Source organism: Crotalus tigris, unplaced genomic scaffold, assembly GCF_016545835.1.
Source record: "Crotalus tigris isolate CLP2741 ecotype Arizona unplaced genomic scaffold, ASM1654583v1 scf7180000018550.1270297659:1495590, whole genome shotgun sequence".
NCBI classification, from domain to species: Eukaryota; Metazoa; Chordata; class Lepidosauria; order Squamata; family Viperidae; genus Crotalus; species Crotalus tigris.
This window is the reverse complement of record NW_024097073.1, coordinates 1,614,345-1,629,785: the sequence shown is the minus strand read 5'-3', so window position 1 is coordinate 1,629,785 and position 15,441 is coordinate 1,614,345. Positions and strand designations below refer to the sequence as shown.

Below are 15,441 nucleotides of genomic sequence, written 5' to 3'. Positions count from 1 at the left end.
CTCCCAGGCAGGGAAAGTCCTCGACTTACGATCGGTTGGGTAGTCCCCGACTTACGACCTGTTTAGTCCTCGACTTATGACCGGTTGAGGGTCACGGTATTAAAAACGTTGAGAACCACTGGCTTAAAGAGAAGGCATTCCAATACGGAGGGGGTGGTGGTGGGAATCCCATGGAAAAGGTCTGCTTCCAAGTAGCCGCTCTCTACAATGCATAATATGGTGCAGGGCTTCCAAAGATGATTTCAGGTAAGGAGATCTGGGAAAAGAAGCTCCATTAGTTCCTCTTTGTCTTGGGCCATAAAGGACTATAAATTGAACTCAGGCTGGATACAAATTAGCCAGTTGGTGGGAAAAAAAAAAACAGGCTGAAAAGAGACCGGATTATTTCAGCAAAACAGACTTTATTGGAAAGAAAGATAAAGGTTTTATAAAGCTTTCACAATTCCTAGACTTGAACTTTACTGAAAATCAATAAGGAGATCTCCAAAAAATCTAAGACTGTTTCTGAGCTAGAGAGCTACTGCAAGGAAGAGTGGGAAAAAAATTCAAAGGGACTCTTAGCTGGATATAGGACACATTTGACAGTTTTCATTTTTGCCAAAGGAAGATTTTCAAATAATTCCACAAGCCATATCCACTATTTTCTTATTTGAATCTGTAAGCATCTGCAGGTAAATAGTACATATGCATTCATGGTTCCAGAAAGATGTTTCACATAGAGGTTTGTATCACTTTCCCTTCCCTCAGGGATTCATTGAAGTGTCAAGTTTCTTCAGACTGCCTAAGCCAGAAGTAGGCAACCTTGGCTCTTTTATGACTCGTGGACTTCAACTCCCAGAATTCCTGAGCCAGCATGGCTGACTCAGGAATTCTGGGAGTTGAAGTCCACGAATCATAAAAGAGCCAAGGTTGCCTACCCCTGGCCTAAGCCTTTGCATACCATTGTGTGTGGTACGTGTACATACACTTAAGATGAGAAGTCTCTCTTGTGCTCTTATTCCCATTTTAAGTATATTTACACACAGTACATAACTGATATATATTCTATCGACTTATTTTTTAACTTGTGAAGAAGCTCTGAGGTAAATTGGTTAGAGAAGCATACTGCAGGGCCAGAATGGGTATGATCCCATATGCTGCTTTTAGGTTATTCACAGAATTCCTTCTTGCGTGGCTTTCTGGTTCAGATGTCAATCAGTCTGAAGTGCAGAATGGGCTGTGAGCTACACTGGGTGATACTGTGTTAGAGAGATTGTTTTAGGTATTTCATTGACTTGATGTGTTTCTGAAAAACTCTGATGTGATAACTCATTCTCCTTGGCTCGTTGCAAATTATAAAAGTTATTCTCTGGGTTACCCTACTGCAAACTGTTAAGAAATGCCTTGTATTCTCCTCTGTCTCCTAATCTAGTTTCCCCACATAACATACGTGGGCACAATGGTGGATTACTATGAAGCGCTGGGGGTGCCCCGCAATGCCTCTCCAGATGACATAAAAAAGGCGTGAGTTGCATTCTTTTTATTTCTACCAGAGGCTATCCACGTGAGTGTCAAAATAACACTTTTCACAACCTTGTGCCTAATGACTGTGTTCTACCATAGCCTTGATAATAGCTTGCAAAGGCACAAGATAGCCAAGCAATAGATTATATCTTGTGTCAGCAGTGAGATTCACATTGAAACCATAGCCACATGGTTAACTTAGATGGCATCCGTTGATATTCCAAACTATATTGCTGCTGTTGTCATATTTAAAAAAAATCCCCAAATCTGTGCGCTTGCCAAATTTTGTAAAATCTCTGTTTCCAACGTGAGATTTCATCAAACTTTAGCTTTTAAATCTATGGATGTACATTTATTCCCAATGCATACACACACATGTAACTCTGTTCTAGATTAGTAGAAAGCTAACCAGAATGAAAAGGGTTGGGAGGAAGTCCCAGAGCCAGTAAAGAGAGGTTCTGCCAATGAACAGAGGGACTGTACTGTATTAGTTGCATTGCTAGTGTGTAAGAAAAGCTTCTCTAACTGAAAGAACAGACGTATCTGTTTCTCCTAGTACAAGTGGAAGGGATCTAACAGGTTGGAAGTATCCCACCAGCTCTTCAAGTAAGTTACCAGATGAGCAAATAACCTGGCTACTTGCTTGTCCTCTGTGCATCCCAGTTCATCCAAGCCTTTGAGAAATTGTGAGCAGCTCCTTCTGTCTCCTAGCTGCACAAGTGATTTAAGTGAAGAGATGATCTCCAGGCTGATAGCAGGATTATTTACAAATTATTTACAGTGCCTTTGAATGCACACACATACTTTCATATGGAAGTGATAATGTACTGTATAGAGCTAAGTTGCCTACTGCAGAGAATTGTGTGGTATGTCTGGAGACCATTTCTATGCTTATAGGCTGGATCAGCTAGGAAAGGGAGAGGCTGTTTACTCTTCTCTGGATGTTGAATTGAACATGTGAGGGAGTATCTGAATAGAACATATGAGAAGCCTTGATAGAAAACGTAGCCTTTCAGCTGTTTCTGGACTGAGGTTTCTATGATCTCTATCCTTGATCATGTGATCAAGAGTATCTGCTGGAAACTGGAGCCTTAATAGTATTTAGACTACACATTCTGGGAGAGAGATGTTCCCTGGAGATGTGCTCTAGCATGAGCATGTCTGAAAGCTCGGAAGACTAAACCTCTAACCCTGGTGACTGACCCAGATTGGCTCCTGTAACAGTATGCTGGGACACATATATTTGCTTTCATAGTATTTAGTGGTTCATAGCTTCCTATTTCTGCCACAGAAAAGCTTTTATGGATCATTTCTGGAAATGTTATATTTAAGCAACAGGAAGGGATGTAGATGGGAGTCCAGGACTCACAAGAAAGTGTTAACTTTTTGTTATCTTATGATGCCTGGGCTGTTTGGATAACTCCCGCAGAAGAAACAGTCCAAGGATGCTTCTAAAATGGAAATTTTCTGGTTCTACCAGTCAAAAGGCCCTGAGTATGTTTGTCAAGAAAAAAGAAGAAAGCAGCCATGATAAAGCTTGGGAGAGTTACAGATAGAAGACCTTTTTAAACTGACCCATTATCAGCCTCAAAAAAAAAATCCAAGGTTTGAAGCAGGGCAGTTGCACAATATATGCTTCAAACAAACAAAGAACCCATTCATTCCAGGGGAATCTGTTCTCTTGAAGGCCCATGGCTGTCAGCAGGAAGAAATCATAGAGAGCTACAGCTATGATAGGGTGGTTTTTAAGGCATTTTGGAATCGCATGGAATGGGATCCCTCACAGGTACATATACTACCCTCTGTGTTGTTATCCACAGGTACAGAAAGAAAGCCCTGCAATGGCACCCAGATAAAAACCCAGATAACAAGGACTATGCTGAGCAGAAGTTTAAGGAGATAGCAGAGGCCTATGAGGTTCTGTCTGACAGTAAGCAAAATGCTTTTGGCTTTCGTCCCTCATTCCTCAGCCATTTTGACTGCTTTGGTCTCTGTGCAGGATACTGGCCAAATAGGTGGGACTATTTACTTATTTATTAGATTTTCATACTGCCTTTATACTTTCCAAAGCAGCCAACATACCTAATACTCCTTCCTTCTCCTCCTATTTTCCCTACAATAACCCTGTGAAGTGAGGTGAGCTGATAGTTATCTAATTGGGACTAGAACCCATAGTGCCCTGATTTCTAGGCTGCTTCCTTAACTACCAGATCAAACTGGCCCTGATTTCTACAGTATAAGGAAATCTCTTCTTAATATTAATTTTATCAATGACAAGCAAGTCAGAAGTGAATAGAGCATGTTCCCACATCTAGTTTGGGGACTTAATTATTAAATGAAAGAAGCAAGTGTATTTAGGTTTTGAAGGAGAAAAAATCCCCATGACCTAATTTACGGGTCCAGATGACAAATCGACTTAAGCCAAATTTATCTGAACAGTACTGGCGACAAACCATAAGATTCTGTTCACCAAAGGAGAGTACATACAACTTTAAATAATTGTATAATAAATGTTAGTCAGTAATTATGCCAAATGCCAATCAAAAAATGGCTTAGATTTTTCTGCTTATAGATGGATAAGCAGAATAATAAAGTGGAAGTCGGCACTAGTTAGTTTTTGTGGTTACTTTCTAGTTCCTGTTTAAAAACACAAGTGCTAATTAAAAATAATTTATGAGCCAGCATCTCATAAGCTTAAGCAGGCCATTATTTTTGTTCCAGGACCTTGGTAATTTGGAGATCTTGGTCCAGGTATTTGTTTTACTCCTTCAGTTTTAAGTGTGCTTATATTCTAGAAGGCTTTTGACTTTGGGGCAAGTTGTCCAAACAAATTTTGGACTTTTTAAATGGAGTTCTTTTAAGTTTAAAACTCCATTTGACCAATTTCTCTCAGTTTCATTTCTCAGCTGCACTATGATTCTAACTTGGGCTGGTTTTTTCCAGGATAAAATGATGTAAACATTAAGGCAGCATCAATTCTCTGAGCACTTCGTGAAAAATGGTCATAAGTCACTTTTTTCAGTGCCGTTGAAACTCTGAACGGTGACTAAGTGAACTGTTGTAAATTGAGGACTACCTGTATTTCTTGAATGAATATCTTGGCTTTGGCAGGAGCTCAGACAAATTTAATCTCCATAATAGTTCTTGTGTCGAAATTGATGTGTTCAACCAATGCTCAGGTTAAGAGAAGAGATGCTTGTTCCAGACCCACACATTTCTAAAGGGGTCATTATTAACTTGAGCGGTTTATTCTTTCAGAGAGCAAGCGCGAAGTCTACGACCGATATGGCAAAGAAGGGCTCATGGGTGCAGGTGAGGACCCGCGTTTCACTGAACTAAAGTGAATGTAAACTATGTGCTTCATGCTGGGTGATTAAAAGAAGCATAATAATGTACTGCCAAGAAGGGAGGGGATTGATGGGATGAAAGTTCAACAAAAGTTGAAGGAAAGAAGTCATGAACCTCTAAGTAGTGGACAAAATGTTTCAAGTCCAGAATGTTTGGAATGCAAAACATTGTGTTTTAAGTTTGAAATGGCTGTTTGGAGTTTACTGAAAGTGTCCGAAAGCTGTTCTGACCATTCTGGGATGGCTGTTTCTTCCAAACATACACAGATAACACATGAATGACAAACAGTTATTCATGGGCACATATGTGGAGACAGCCGGGGAAAATCTTGAAAGCAGTTGCACCGGTGTGTGCGGATGCTCTAACACGTCAAGGAAGTGTGTTTTGTGTATGCAACACACCTTGCAAGAACAGACCTTTCCAATGCCTTGCACAGTTGTTCAACATAGATTGAGCAAGATGGAGGACAACTTTCTCAATTTGTGTGTGAGTTTGAGGCTTGGGAAGAGAACACGAGAGAGGTCTTCTTTGGCTGCTGGGACAAAACCAGGGCAACTTTTGTGCCAGTCTAGCTTTGTAAAGTTTAAGTAACTAAAATCCCCTTGGTCCAAGGGATTGCTATGAATTATGAGCTCTTCATTTTTTGTAAATGGGTTTATCCAGCATTAGGTTTTTGCCTTGTTCTTGGCTGACCAGCTACAAGCCACTGTTTTTACAAGCTATTTGGTTGGGTCTGCAAAAATCCACTGCTAGCAAACTTAGGAGCCATGATGTAATGTTCCTAATTTTCCAATATTTCAACATCTTTGCTTTCTTACACCGACAGCACATATTACAGCTTTGTCATATTATTTCTTTTCTTTTTAAGCAGACATATTAATATTGTTTTTTCACTTTTTCCTAGCTGGATCTGGTGGTTCCAGGGCTCATCCAGGACCAGAATTCACTTTCACTTTCCGTAGCGCCCATGACGTTTTCCGAGAGTTCTTTGGAGGGCGAGATCCATTTGCTGACTTTTTTGGTAAGTGGCTGTTTGTAATGTTTGAACTAACCTCCCCCTCCCTTGGAGAAGAATGGGAGAGAAAAAGGCTCGGATTTAATTTTCCCTTGATGCGTAGCTGAGAGTACAAGTAACCAGGTTCTGAAAGGAGATAAGGGACTGTATCAATAGCAATGGCACTTAGACTGATATACTGCTTCACAGTGCTTTACAGCCCTCTTAAAGTCGTTTATAGAGTCAGCATCTCGCCCCCCCCAACAATCGGAGTCCTCATTTTATCGACCTTGGAAGGATGGAAGTCCGAGTCAACCTTGAGCTGGTGAGGATTGAACTCCTGGCAGTGAGCTGAATTAGACTGCAATACTGCATTCTAATCACTGCGCCACCACAGCTCATTAAGAAAAGAAAAAGAAATTGACTCGGATTAGACCAAAAGCATGGAGAATATTTTTCTTGTTTTCCTTTTTGGAAACTCTAATCCTATAGATTACTTTTTCCTATAATATGGAGGAATTTTCTCACTCACCTTAACTCCCGTAAAGCAAGGGGCTGTGCAGTTAATTCCAGGAAACGCAGGTTAGAGTTGGATACAACTTGGTGGTGGAATATCCTGGGAGCTACGGATGTTTCCACCTCTTTGTTTCATTCCAGATGACCCATTTGCAGACTTACGTGGACCTGTACCCCGGCATCCTGCAGCAGGGCCTTTTTTTTCCCCCTTTCCTGCATCAGGTAAGAAAAGAACAGTTGGAATATAGATAGTATATCTGGAACCAAGATTTCCGTTACTAAAAGGCGGTTGTTAAATGAATGGCATCCAATTTTGTGACCTTTTTTTTTGCCAGAGATGTTAAGTGAATCATGCAGTGAATCATGAATCATGCAGTATTCCCCCATTGACTTTGCTTGTCGGAATCCAGCTGGGAAGGTCACAAAGGGTGATCATGGGCCCGGGAACACCACAACTGTTGTAAACCCGTGCCAGTTGCCAAGCATCCGAATTTTAACCATGTGACCGTAAAGATGCTGCATTAATCAGAAGTGCGAGGAGCAAGCATAAGTCACTTTTTGAGTGCCACTGTAAATTCGAACGGTCACGACATGAATGGTTGTAAGTCAAGGACTGTCTGTTAGCTTCTTCCCCCTTTTCGTCTCATTGGGTTCGGCCAATTGTCACTTACTGGTTTTAAGCCCCTTTTTGTCTCGGTGACTTCCCCAGCGTTTCTGTTTGCCTACCCTGGAATCTCAAAAGAAAGCTTTTGTGTATCATGTATCAGTTCCCTTGCTGTTCCTTTTCCTTGGTCCCAGGGACCACTGTGCCGTCCCTTGCAAGTTATTCTGGTGCTCTCCCTTGTAGAGTTCTTTGCAACCTCGCTTGGTCCAGGACTCAATGCAGGGATGGGCTTCCGCTCTGTCTCCACTTCGACAAGGTTCATCAATGGCAAGCGCATTACCACCAAGAGGTAAGTTTAACTAACCGTTTATTTATTTGTCACATTGGGACCACCCCATTGTGGACAGTGAATCTCTTTGTGTCTTAGTGCTTGATGGGCATTTTAATCTGATTTGTTCCTTGTTTACCTTTCTGTCAACTTCTGGTCTTGTAGGACAGATTTGGAATCCTCTTCAAGGATGTTCAGGCCCATTCTTTCTGGAGCCTACCCATTTTTTGCTTCATTACTACTGCTTTGTTTCTGTTTCCTCTTAAAGCACCTCATGTAACTCATCTCTTTTCCGTAGTGGAGGTTTATTGCTCGCCCAGTATAAAAAGCCTGCAGCGAGATACAGACTTGTTTACCCATTCTAGTAAAAAAATAATGTAGCTCGTTTTGTTTGGAGGCCAAACAATTTAGGTTTAGGATGCTTTGTGCTCTCAGACCGCCATACTTCACATTTTAAGTAATGATTAAATAAAGTATAATTTAGTGCGGTGTGGAATCAGATCGTATTGTACATATTGACTTGGACCAATAGCCATCTAGCCCAACCCTGTAGGATACTGGGATATAGCTGTATTTCAGAGTTGGGTGTGAAATTGCCTTGATCAAGGGCTGTCCTGTAAATATCTTACTTTTTTAATGTCAGTATTTTGGAAATTAAACATTATGGATTGCAGGGAATTGAGAGACAAGAAAAGTGATGGGGGCGGGGGAAGCTGAATTGTGCCTAGCTCCTTTCTTAGATGCATCAGTTTATATATAATATTTACTTAGAGGTGTGCAGCATTCAGATCCAAAATACTGAGTGCTTGGATGTGGCATGGCCCATTCCTGTATTGCGAGGTTGCTCCATAAAGGAGCCATGCTCAAAACACGGTTACATGGACTCAGGACGGAAGTACACTTGAGTTGAAACTCTTGTCCTGTTTTAGATTTGAATACTGCATGTCTCTAACATAAGTGTGATGCTCTGTAACTTTTTCCACATGGTGCCTGGGAATTCCATTCTGTATAGGGCTGGAATTGCTCTTGAAAAAAAATTACATTTACAATTCAGGTGTGTTTCTGAATGCTGACACGACAGCTTTCGCCCAGCCCAGCTTTTCCTGGGGCATCATTGTGCCCTTTATTTTTTTTTCCTTTTTTAATTACCACTGTAGGGCTCATTAGATCAGAAAGCAGGAGGTAAGCTTACAAATGACTATAAGGCATTCTAAGCTTCTGAGTAAGTTTTTCAGTTAAGGCAATTGACCCTATTAGCCAGCATTACAAAACAACAAACCATTTTCCAATGTTTTGGCCTCATTCACATTTTTAATCAGCAATTAGGAAGCAATTAGGAGTTTTTGAATGTTGTAGGGCAGACATGTCAAACTCGCAATGTCATGTGACGTCGCGCAACGTATCAGGATGGTTTTGCCATTGCCGACAAGGGGATGGGCACAGCTTCCACATGACGCATCCGGCCCATGGGCCGGCAGTTTGACACCCCTGTTGTAGGGTTTCAATGTTATGCTGTGCCACTGGTGTTAACAGGTTTAGAGTTGCTTCTTTAATCTGAACAGAGAGAAAGGAGTAATCTTCTTGGATGATTGGTAAATCAAGATCTGTTTCTTGGATCTGCTGTTGCATTTTTATTTTTATATTGGATGCCTTGTATGTTTTTTTCTATGTAAGCTGCTGAGAGTCTATTAGATTGCAGTAACACAGATGTTACTGCTTACTTTGAGCCATGTTGAGTTGATTTTATTTATTACATGGACTCAACGTGGTTCAAAGTAAGCAGATACGCTGTTCTCATGAAATCACTGTTTACCCTCTCTCCTATTTATTAGGGTCATTGAAAATGGACAAGAGAGGGTAGAAGTGGAAGAAGATGGAGAACTGAAATCCATCCAGATTAATGGTGAGTAGCTTTAGAGGAAGAGGACTCTGAATATCTTAAGAACTTTTTTATAGAAGGTCAGAATATTTTTGGCCTCCGGAATGACAGGGGGTTGATGGATTTATGACTGTCCATTTCACAGCAATGTTTCTGGGCTTCGTACAAAATCAAAACAAAACAATTCCAATAATAAATGTCTGAGGTTGTAAACAGCTTGCAGTAAAACAAATAGCTGGCTTAGCGAACTTAACTTCTTGGCCCAAATGCCTGGAGGAACAGCCATGACGTCACCAAAGTGAGCAGAATTGTTTTTTTGGAATAATTGCATAGGGCAAAAAGCATGCATTAAACTTTATATTAATGTACCCTTATAGTAGCCCCCCTCTAAAATATTTCCTTTTTATTTGTTTATTTATAATCCTGCCTTTCTTATTTTTACATATAATTCAATATCATATCCAACTTTCCTTCTTCTATTTTCCCGACAACAACCACCCTGTGAGATGAGTTGGGCTGAGAGAGAGAGAGAGAGAGAGAGTGACTGGCCCAAAGTCAATTCATCTGGTTTCATGGTGAAGGCAGGACTTGAAATCAGGATCTTTTAACTGTGCGCTAGAGGAGGTCTGGGGAACATAGCACAGGTGTTGGGGAAACTACCTGGGTAGCCACCCAAACAGCTGCAGCAGCAGAAGCAGCTGCTGCTGCTTCTAATTCTGCAGATCATATAATCCAAGCCTGCCTACCTGCAGAAATCTGGGGTCTTTCTGACAAATTGGATGTCAGCAAACATTACCTCACATAGCTATGTTTGCTGGGAAATTTCAGGCATTGTAATCCAGCAAAGATTTCCTGGGATGTTGACTTTTCTGGTTAATGCTTTGTCAAGGTGGATATATGCACATAGGCAGTCATATATGGTGGAGTGGGGGAAGGGATACTGGAGGATGACCTCTGCAGCTATTGGCTGAAACATGTCCCTTGCAGGGATCCCAGACGACATGGCATTAGGCTTGGAACTGAGCCGGCGTGAGCAGCAAGCGCTACAGAACCGCGGGCCGTCCGCATCTTCTCCAGTGACATCCCCTCAACGCCCACCGCCCAAGCGCCCATCCCCAAGCTCCTCCCCAGTGATCTTGTACACCGACAGCGATGAAGACGACGAGGATCTTCAGCTTGCTATGGCCTACAGCCTGTCTGAGATGGAGGCCAAGAGCCAGCACAGAGCAGGTGCGAGAAGCCCCACGAAAAAGCAATCCAAAGGAAAGTCACAGTTGCCACAAGGGACAGCCCTTGTCGTGGACAGCCAAGCGGGTGGCCCGTCCAAAACCCCCGCAGGGTCTGTGGGAGGGGATGGAAAGGGGAGGGGCAAAACCAGAGACCCTTCACCTAAGAAGAAGAAAGACACGCAGTGCCAACTCCTGTGAGCTCACCAAGACTGTATTTCATTGGCTGGTACGTTCTGGACCTTAGCCAATGGAGGGTGGGATCTTGAGGACGGCTCTGACTGGTTGCTAACAAGATAGCCTGCAGGCCCATCCAGTCACTAAGCTGGTACCACCGAGTAAAAGGCAAGAGCAGATTCTGTAACTTGGTATGTGTAATTTGGCATGAAAGGGGGGGAGGGGGCTTGTCTAGGCATCTCCTGGGCTATAGAGCCCTGCTTCATTGTACAAATGCAGGTTGCACTCTCTATTTTGCTGTTTTATTGCATGGCTTAACTGCATGGTCTGATTGCGAGGCCCTGCTGTTCACTGTACCAGAGAGATTTGTCCTGGGGAATTGTTATTGGCTGCTGCTCCTTGATTATTGTTATAGTTGAGCCCTGGGTAAGGTGAGAAGAAAATGAGATATTTAAAACCCAGGTTTTTTTATATTTGGTGGGAGTGACTCAGTTTGGGCCTGTCCTAAATGAGGATGATTCTAGAGCATACTTAGGGGTTGGGGCCTTTTTCTGCCACCTTCTCCTCACCTTTACTACCAACACTGTGCCTTCCTTAGCTAATAACTGTCTGGTTGTCTTGGCACAAAATACTTAACCAGATCAGTTAAGGACCTAGTGGTTGTAGTAGCATACGACAGACTTGATTAATTCTAATTGTGGTTTCTTTAGTGTGTTATGTGTGAACTCAGCACATTTCACTAGCTCATTGGGTGAATCCTGAAATGGATTAAATTAGTCGTCAAATCATATTGTGCAGACAGAGTTGTAATGTACAGTATAAAGGAGATAAAAACTCAAATTTGATTTTGCTTCAAAGACTATCCCAGGATGTTATAAAATCAGAGCATCCCTTCTCTATCGGCAGTTTTCACAGTCTTCCAATAGCCCAGTTTGTGAATGTTTTGTCTTGGACATCTAGAAAGTGTAGGGAGAGGGAGGCAAGGCAAGAAATTTGCCTTGCGGATCTGTTCGGGTTGTCGTTATCTCCCACTGTGGGTCTTAGTCCCATTATTCTATCTGTACAGGGGGCAAGGAATCCTAGATAACTTCACTGCTTGCATGACCCTTGTCCTCAGGTTGTGATCTTCAAATCAAATCACTAGTTGAAGAGACTGTACATCTTTTAATTTATTGGCATGGCATTTTCTCCTGCAGACTCCACTCAGCTCACTGCTCACTTTATTGCTTGTGGGTAACTTGTACCTGCTATTTCCTTCCCGCCACCCCGCACCTCCTGTCATCTTCTGCATAAGGGTCCGAGGGTGGGGGTGAGGGCACGGGATCTGGTGGGTTTGCAGGCCTTTGCCTTTCTCTTTCCTTTTGTCTACCCTTGGTGGCAGGCCCTGGAAAAGGCTTCGGTGGATTCTTGATGTAGGAATGTAACTTGTTGGTGCCCTCTTTCTTTCTTTACTGCCGCCGCTGCTTGTCTGCTCACCTGCCCATCCCTCCCTTCTGTGCTTCCCATGCCACAGACCCTGAAGGACAGGCATATTCTGTCTGACACCCCTCCATGCTGGCTCCCTGCAGGTAATCCTCAAACATTTATTTTACCTGATCAGTTGAAACAGCATTCATCAGAAGGGCTGTGTATATTTGTAATACCCTTGGCACATACCATAGTCCAAAATGATTCAGACTTTTAAAAAAGAAAACTCCAGGTTGCAGGAACACTATGAGCTTTCCTTCCATTCTTTTTTTTTTTTTAATTTACCCCCATTTATGATTTTAAAGTTTATTTTGAAAAATGCCCTGTAGAGGCAAGAACAAAGAACATTTACAGAGTTATCTGCATTATTCTGGTTGCAGATACATGTGTTTGCTTAGGGAAAATGTAAGAATATACACAACCCTGGTTTTAACTTGCTTGTCTCTGTGCAACTGCCCTGTGCTTGTGTTCCCATTTTCTTTGCTTTCACCCTGATAAAGAGGCAAGAGGTTGGGGGAGGATGACAGAGAAAGAAAAAAAAAATGTTTATGAGGGATCTATTGGCTGGGTTATCCTTTGCTGTGTTAGGCCAATTCACAAAATCCAGACGATACTGTACGAAGGCAAGATTAGAAGTACAAGTGTAACCAAGTGGAGGCAAAATAAATATTTCATTAAATCTTTCTGATAACATTCACGGATGCACAAAAAGTAAATCAGGATCTAGCAAGGGATGTGAAAACATTTGCTGTAAATTGGGAAAGATTTTTGACACCTCCTCCAAAATACCAATAAGGACGTGTTACTCAGTTAGGTAGCCAAGATGGGAAAGAAAGCTTGAGATGAATAGTGAGTAGGTTTTGTGTCTGTGTACGCATATAGACAAACTGTGAGCCCTGTGCAAAGGTAGTAGTTAAATATGGGTGAGGCGGAGTGAATCTGTTTCACTGGTATGTTCATTACAAGGCTCCTCTTCACAAATGTAACTCCAACCAAAGTTCTTATCTCTACTTTGCTGGGTAAACTGTATCTCTAATGTCCTTCATTTGGAGAAAGCCAGTGGCAAGATTTGGAGACCTTGCTGTCTTCTTTCCACCCACTCCTACACCCTTTGCAATAGAGTCTTTGTAGAGCAAATATTGTAAACAATAATAGACAAGGATTAGTAAAAAGAGATGGAAATCTCCTTTACTACGAGTAGTTCATTAATAGTAACTCTTCGGGGGTACACATTCCTTATTTTGCATGCTCCAGTGCACTCCTCCCTTGCCATACCAAGGTTGGAACAGAGTGGTTCTTGCATGATCTCATGGGATTGCAACAACTGTCTTGATGCTAAAGTATTCTCCCCCCCCTCCCTTTCTTTGGAGAATATGTCACAGTTCAGACACTGCTGGCTGCTACCCACTTTTCACTGTTGTCTAATTCACTCGGTGTCTGTATTTTTCTCTCCCTTCCCCTCCTTCTTTCTCCTTGCTTGTTTCCCCAGGTGTGTTCTGAGTCTGGAAGAGCCATGCGGATTGCCTCTCCAGCATTCGTTCTCGTTGAAGGTTGCTCAGGCCTGGACTTCACTTTCTGTTCTCTCCCTCAACCTGCGGGGGATTGGGGAGGGGGGACTGGCATGTGCCGAGTGTGTGATTTTTCTCCCTTCGTTCTTTCTGCTGCGTAGCATGTAGCACTCACTGGCGCAGGCAGGCTACAGCCTGTTTGCTGTAGAAGTAGCTATCTTGCTGCTCCAGAATTAACATAGAGCCAAGGCCTTTTATACTTACGAGCCCTCTTCACTGGTGCTCATTGCCCTAAGAGAGCCTGGCTGAAGAGGGGGGGGGGATAGTCTTGAATAGTCTGCCCAGAGAGCTGGTGGTGGGTCAAGAAAGCCAGAAGCTCCTCAGAGGCCTGGACTGCAGCATCTTCTTTAGCTGCCCAGGGGCACATTGATCCCAAGAGAAACACCATTTGTGTTTGGAGAATAATATGGATGGGAATAAACAAAAGTTTTGTTGGAGCACCAGGGCAGACTCCCATGATGTGCAAAAGGCAGCCTCGGCACATTCCTCAACCTGCAGTCATATACAGAATGATACCTGAACTCCCAGAATTCCTAGCTAGCATGACGGCCCTGCTGCGAGAGAATTGGGGGAGTTGCAGTCCCAGCACATGGCAAGACTGCTCTAAAGGCAGGGGTTGGACATCAAGTTTTCTCCCTTAGAGCAGCAAGGACTCTTCCAGACCAGTCCCTGCAAAGAGAGTAAGTCGGACTCTGTTGGTAGCAAGAAGAGGGCTAGGCCTGTGGTTCACCCCGCCATCCCTCCCCCCCCCCCACGGCCCTTCTAGCAAAATTTTCTTGAAATAATGACTACAGATAACACAATCCCATTCAACATGTCTGTAACTTGGAGTGGATCTGGTCTCTTTTGTAAGGCAGAGTGCTGGCCTGGTATAAAATGGACGACATTTATCAATAAACTCATTTGGAATTAACGCTGTCTCAGAAATGTTTGGAAAGAGGTTAGGGAGGAATTATTTTAACCTCTCTGAAAATCGGTAAAAAGGCTCTCAATGACAGGTAATTCAAAGAACAAATTCTCCCATTTGGTATCCTGCCTGTTTCCACACAGGATGAGCATTGTATTTCACCAAATTGCAGTGGTATTTAGGTCATTCTTTTTTTACCTCTTTTAATTTATTATCCTCTTAACAGAGGATAAAATCAAGCCTGGGTTGGATATTTGAAAAAAGATTGCTTCCTTGGTGTTTAGGGTTACCGTCTCCTATACATTGACCTTTAGATAAATCTTAAGAGCTACTTACAGCTTCAAGGTTGAAAAATAAAACTAGCTAGAGGAATTGCCTTCTGAAAATATATGGAATGGGTTAAAGAGTTTAGGTGTATAATTTTTTTTAAAAAATAATTTCAACTGGTATGATCCAGAGTGCTCGGAAAACAAAGTGGTATATCCTGGAAAGGCAGCCACACCCGGCTGGCTGTGGCAAAAAGGCTCATAGACAACCTGGCAATTTAGGGTCAGAGACAAACTACCTGTTTCACAACAGGCAATCCGCCCTCTCCCATTCCTGACCACAGGTTATAATCCTACGGTTGTATACGGGGTAGTGGTGGTGATGGGTTGGTTAAAAACTTTTTCATTGGATCTACTTGAAATTGTGTTTCACCGTTCTCATGTAGACTCAGATAACATGGCGGTTCAGAGCATGGGTGTCCCTGCCTATGTAAACCAGGTGAAAAAAAAATCAAGCCAAGGAGGCAGGAAAAGATGGCAAGGCTAGTGCTTAGATGGGATAAAGTGTGAGCAGAAAAGGCTTAGCCACAGACAGAATATGCTTGGTGTTCCTTCTGCTTGGTAAAGGGCAGCAGACAGAAGGGCAGGGTGTATTATA

The 15,441-nt window shown here is 42.5% G+C and overlaps 1 protein-coding gene across 6 annotated transcripts in view; it reads left to right on the top strand.

Annotated features, from left to right (window-relative positions):
- Window positions 1-15,441, top strand: part of DNAJB2 (DnaJ heat shock protein family (Hsp40) member B2) — a 36,122-nt gene that overhangs the window by 12,784 nt on the left and 7,897 nt on the right. For 4 of the 6 annotated variants that reach the window (XM_039354425.1, XM_039354426.1, XM_039354427.1 and 1 more), the window contains 10 exons: window positions 1,412-1,503; window positions 3,324-3,433; window positions 4,762-4,815; window positions 5,756-5,872; window positions 6,503-6,583; window positions 7,209-7,314; window positions 9,126-9,196; window positions 10,160-10,402; window positions 12,089-12,143; window positions 13,532-14,523. In XM_039354425.1, the coding sequence (XP_039210359.1) occupies window positions 1,439-1,503; window positions 3,324-3,433; window positions 4,762-4,815; window positions 5,756-5,872; window positions 6,503-6,583; window positions 7,209-7,314; window positions 9,126-9,196; window positions 10,160-10,402; window positions 12,089-12,117 (876 nt within the window). In that variant the 5' untranslated portion in view covers window positions 1,412-1,438 and the 3' untranslated portion in view covers window positions 12,118-12,143; window positions 13,532-14,523. Of the gene's footprint in view, window positions 1-1,411; window positions 1,504-3,323; window positions 3,434-4,761; window positions 4,816-5,755; window positions 5,873-6,502; window positions 6,584-7,208; window positions 7,315-9,125; window positions 9,197-10,159; window positions 10,403-12,088; window positions 12,144-13,531; window positions 14,524-15,441 lie in introns of those variants that run through there. The other 2 variants (XM_039354430.1, XM_039354431.1) reach the window with 2 other exon arrangements.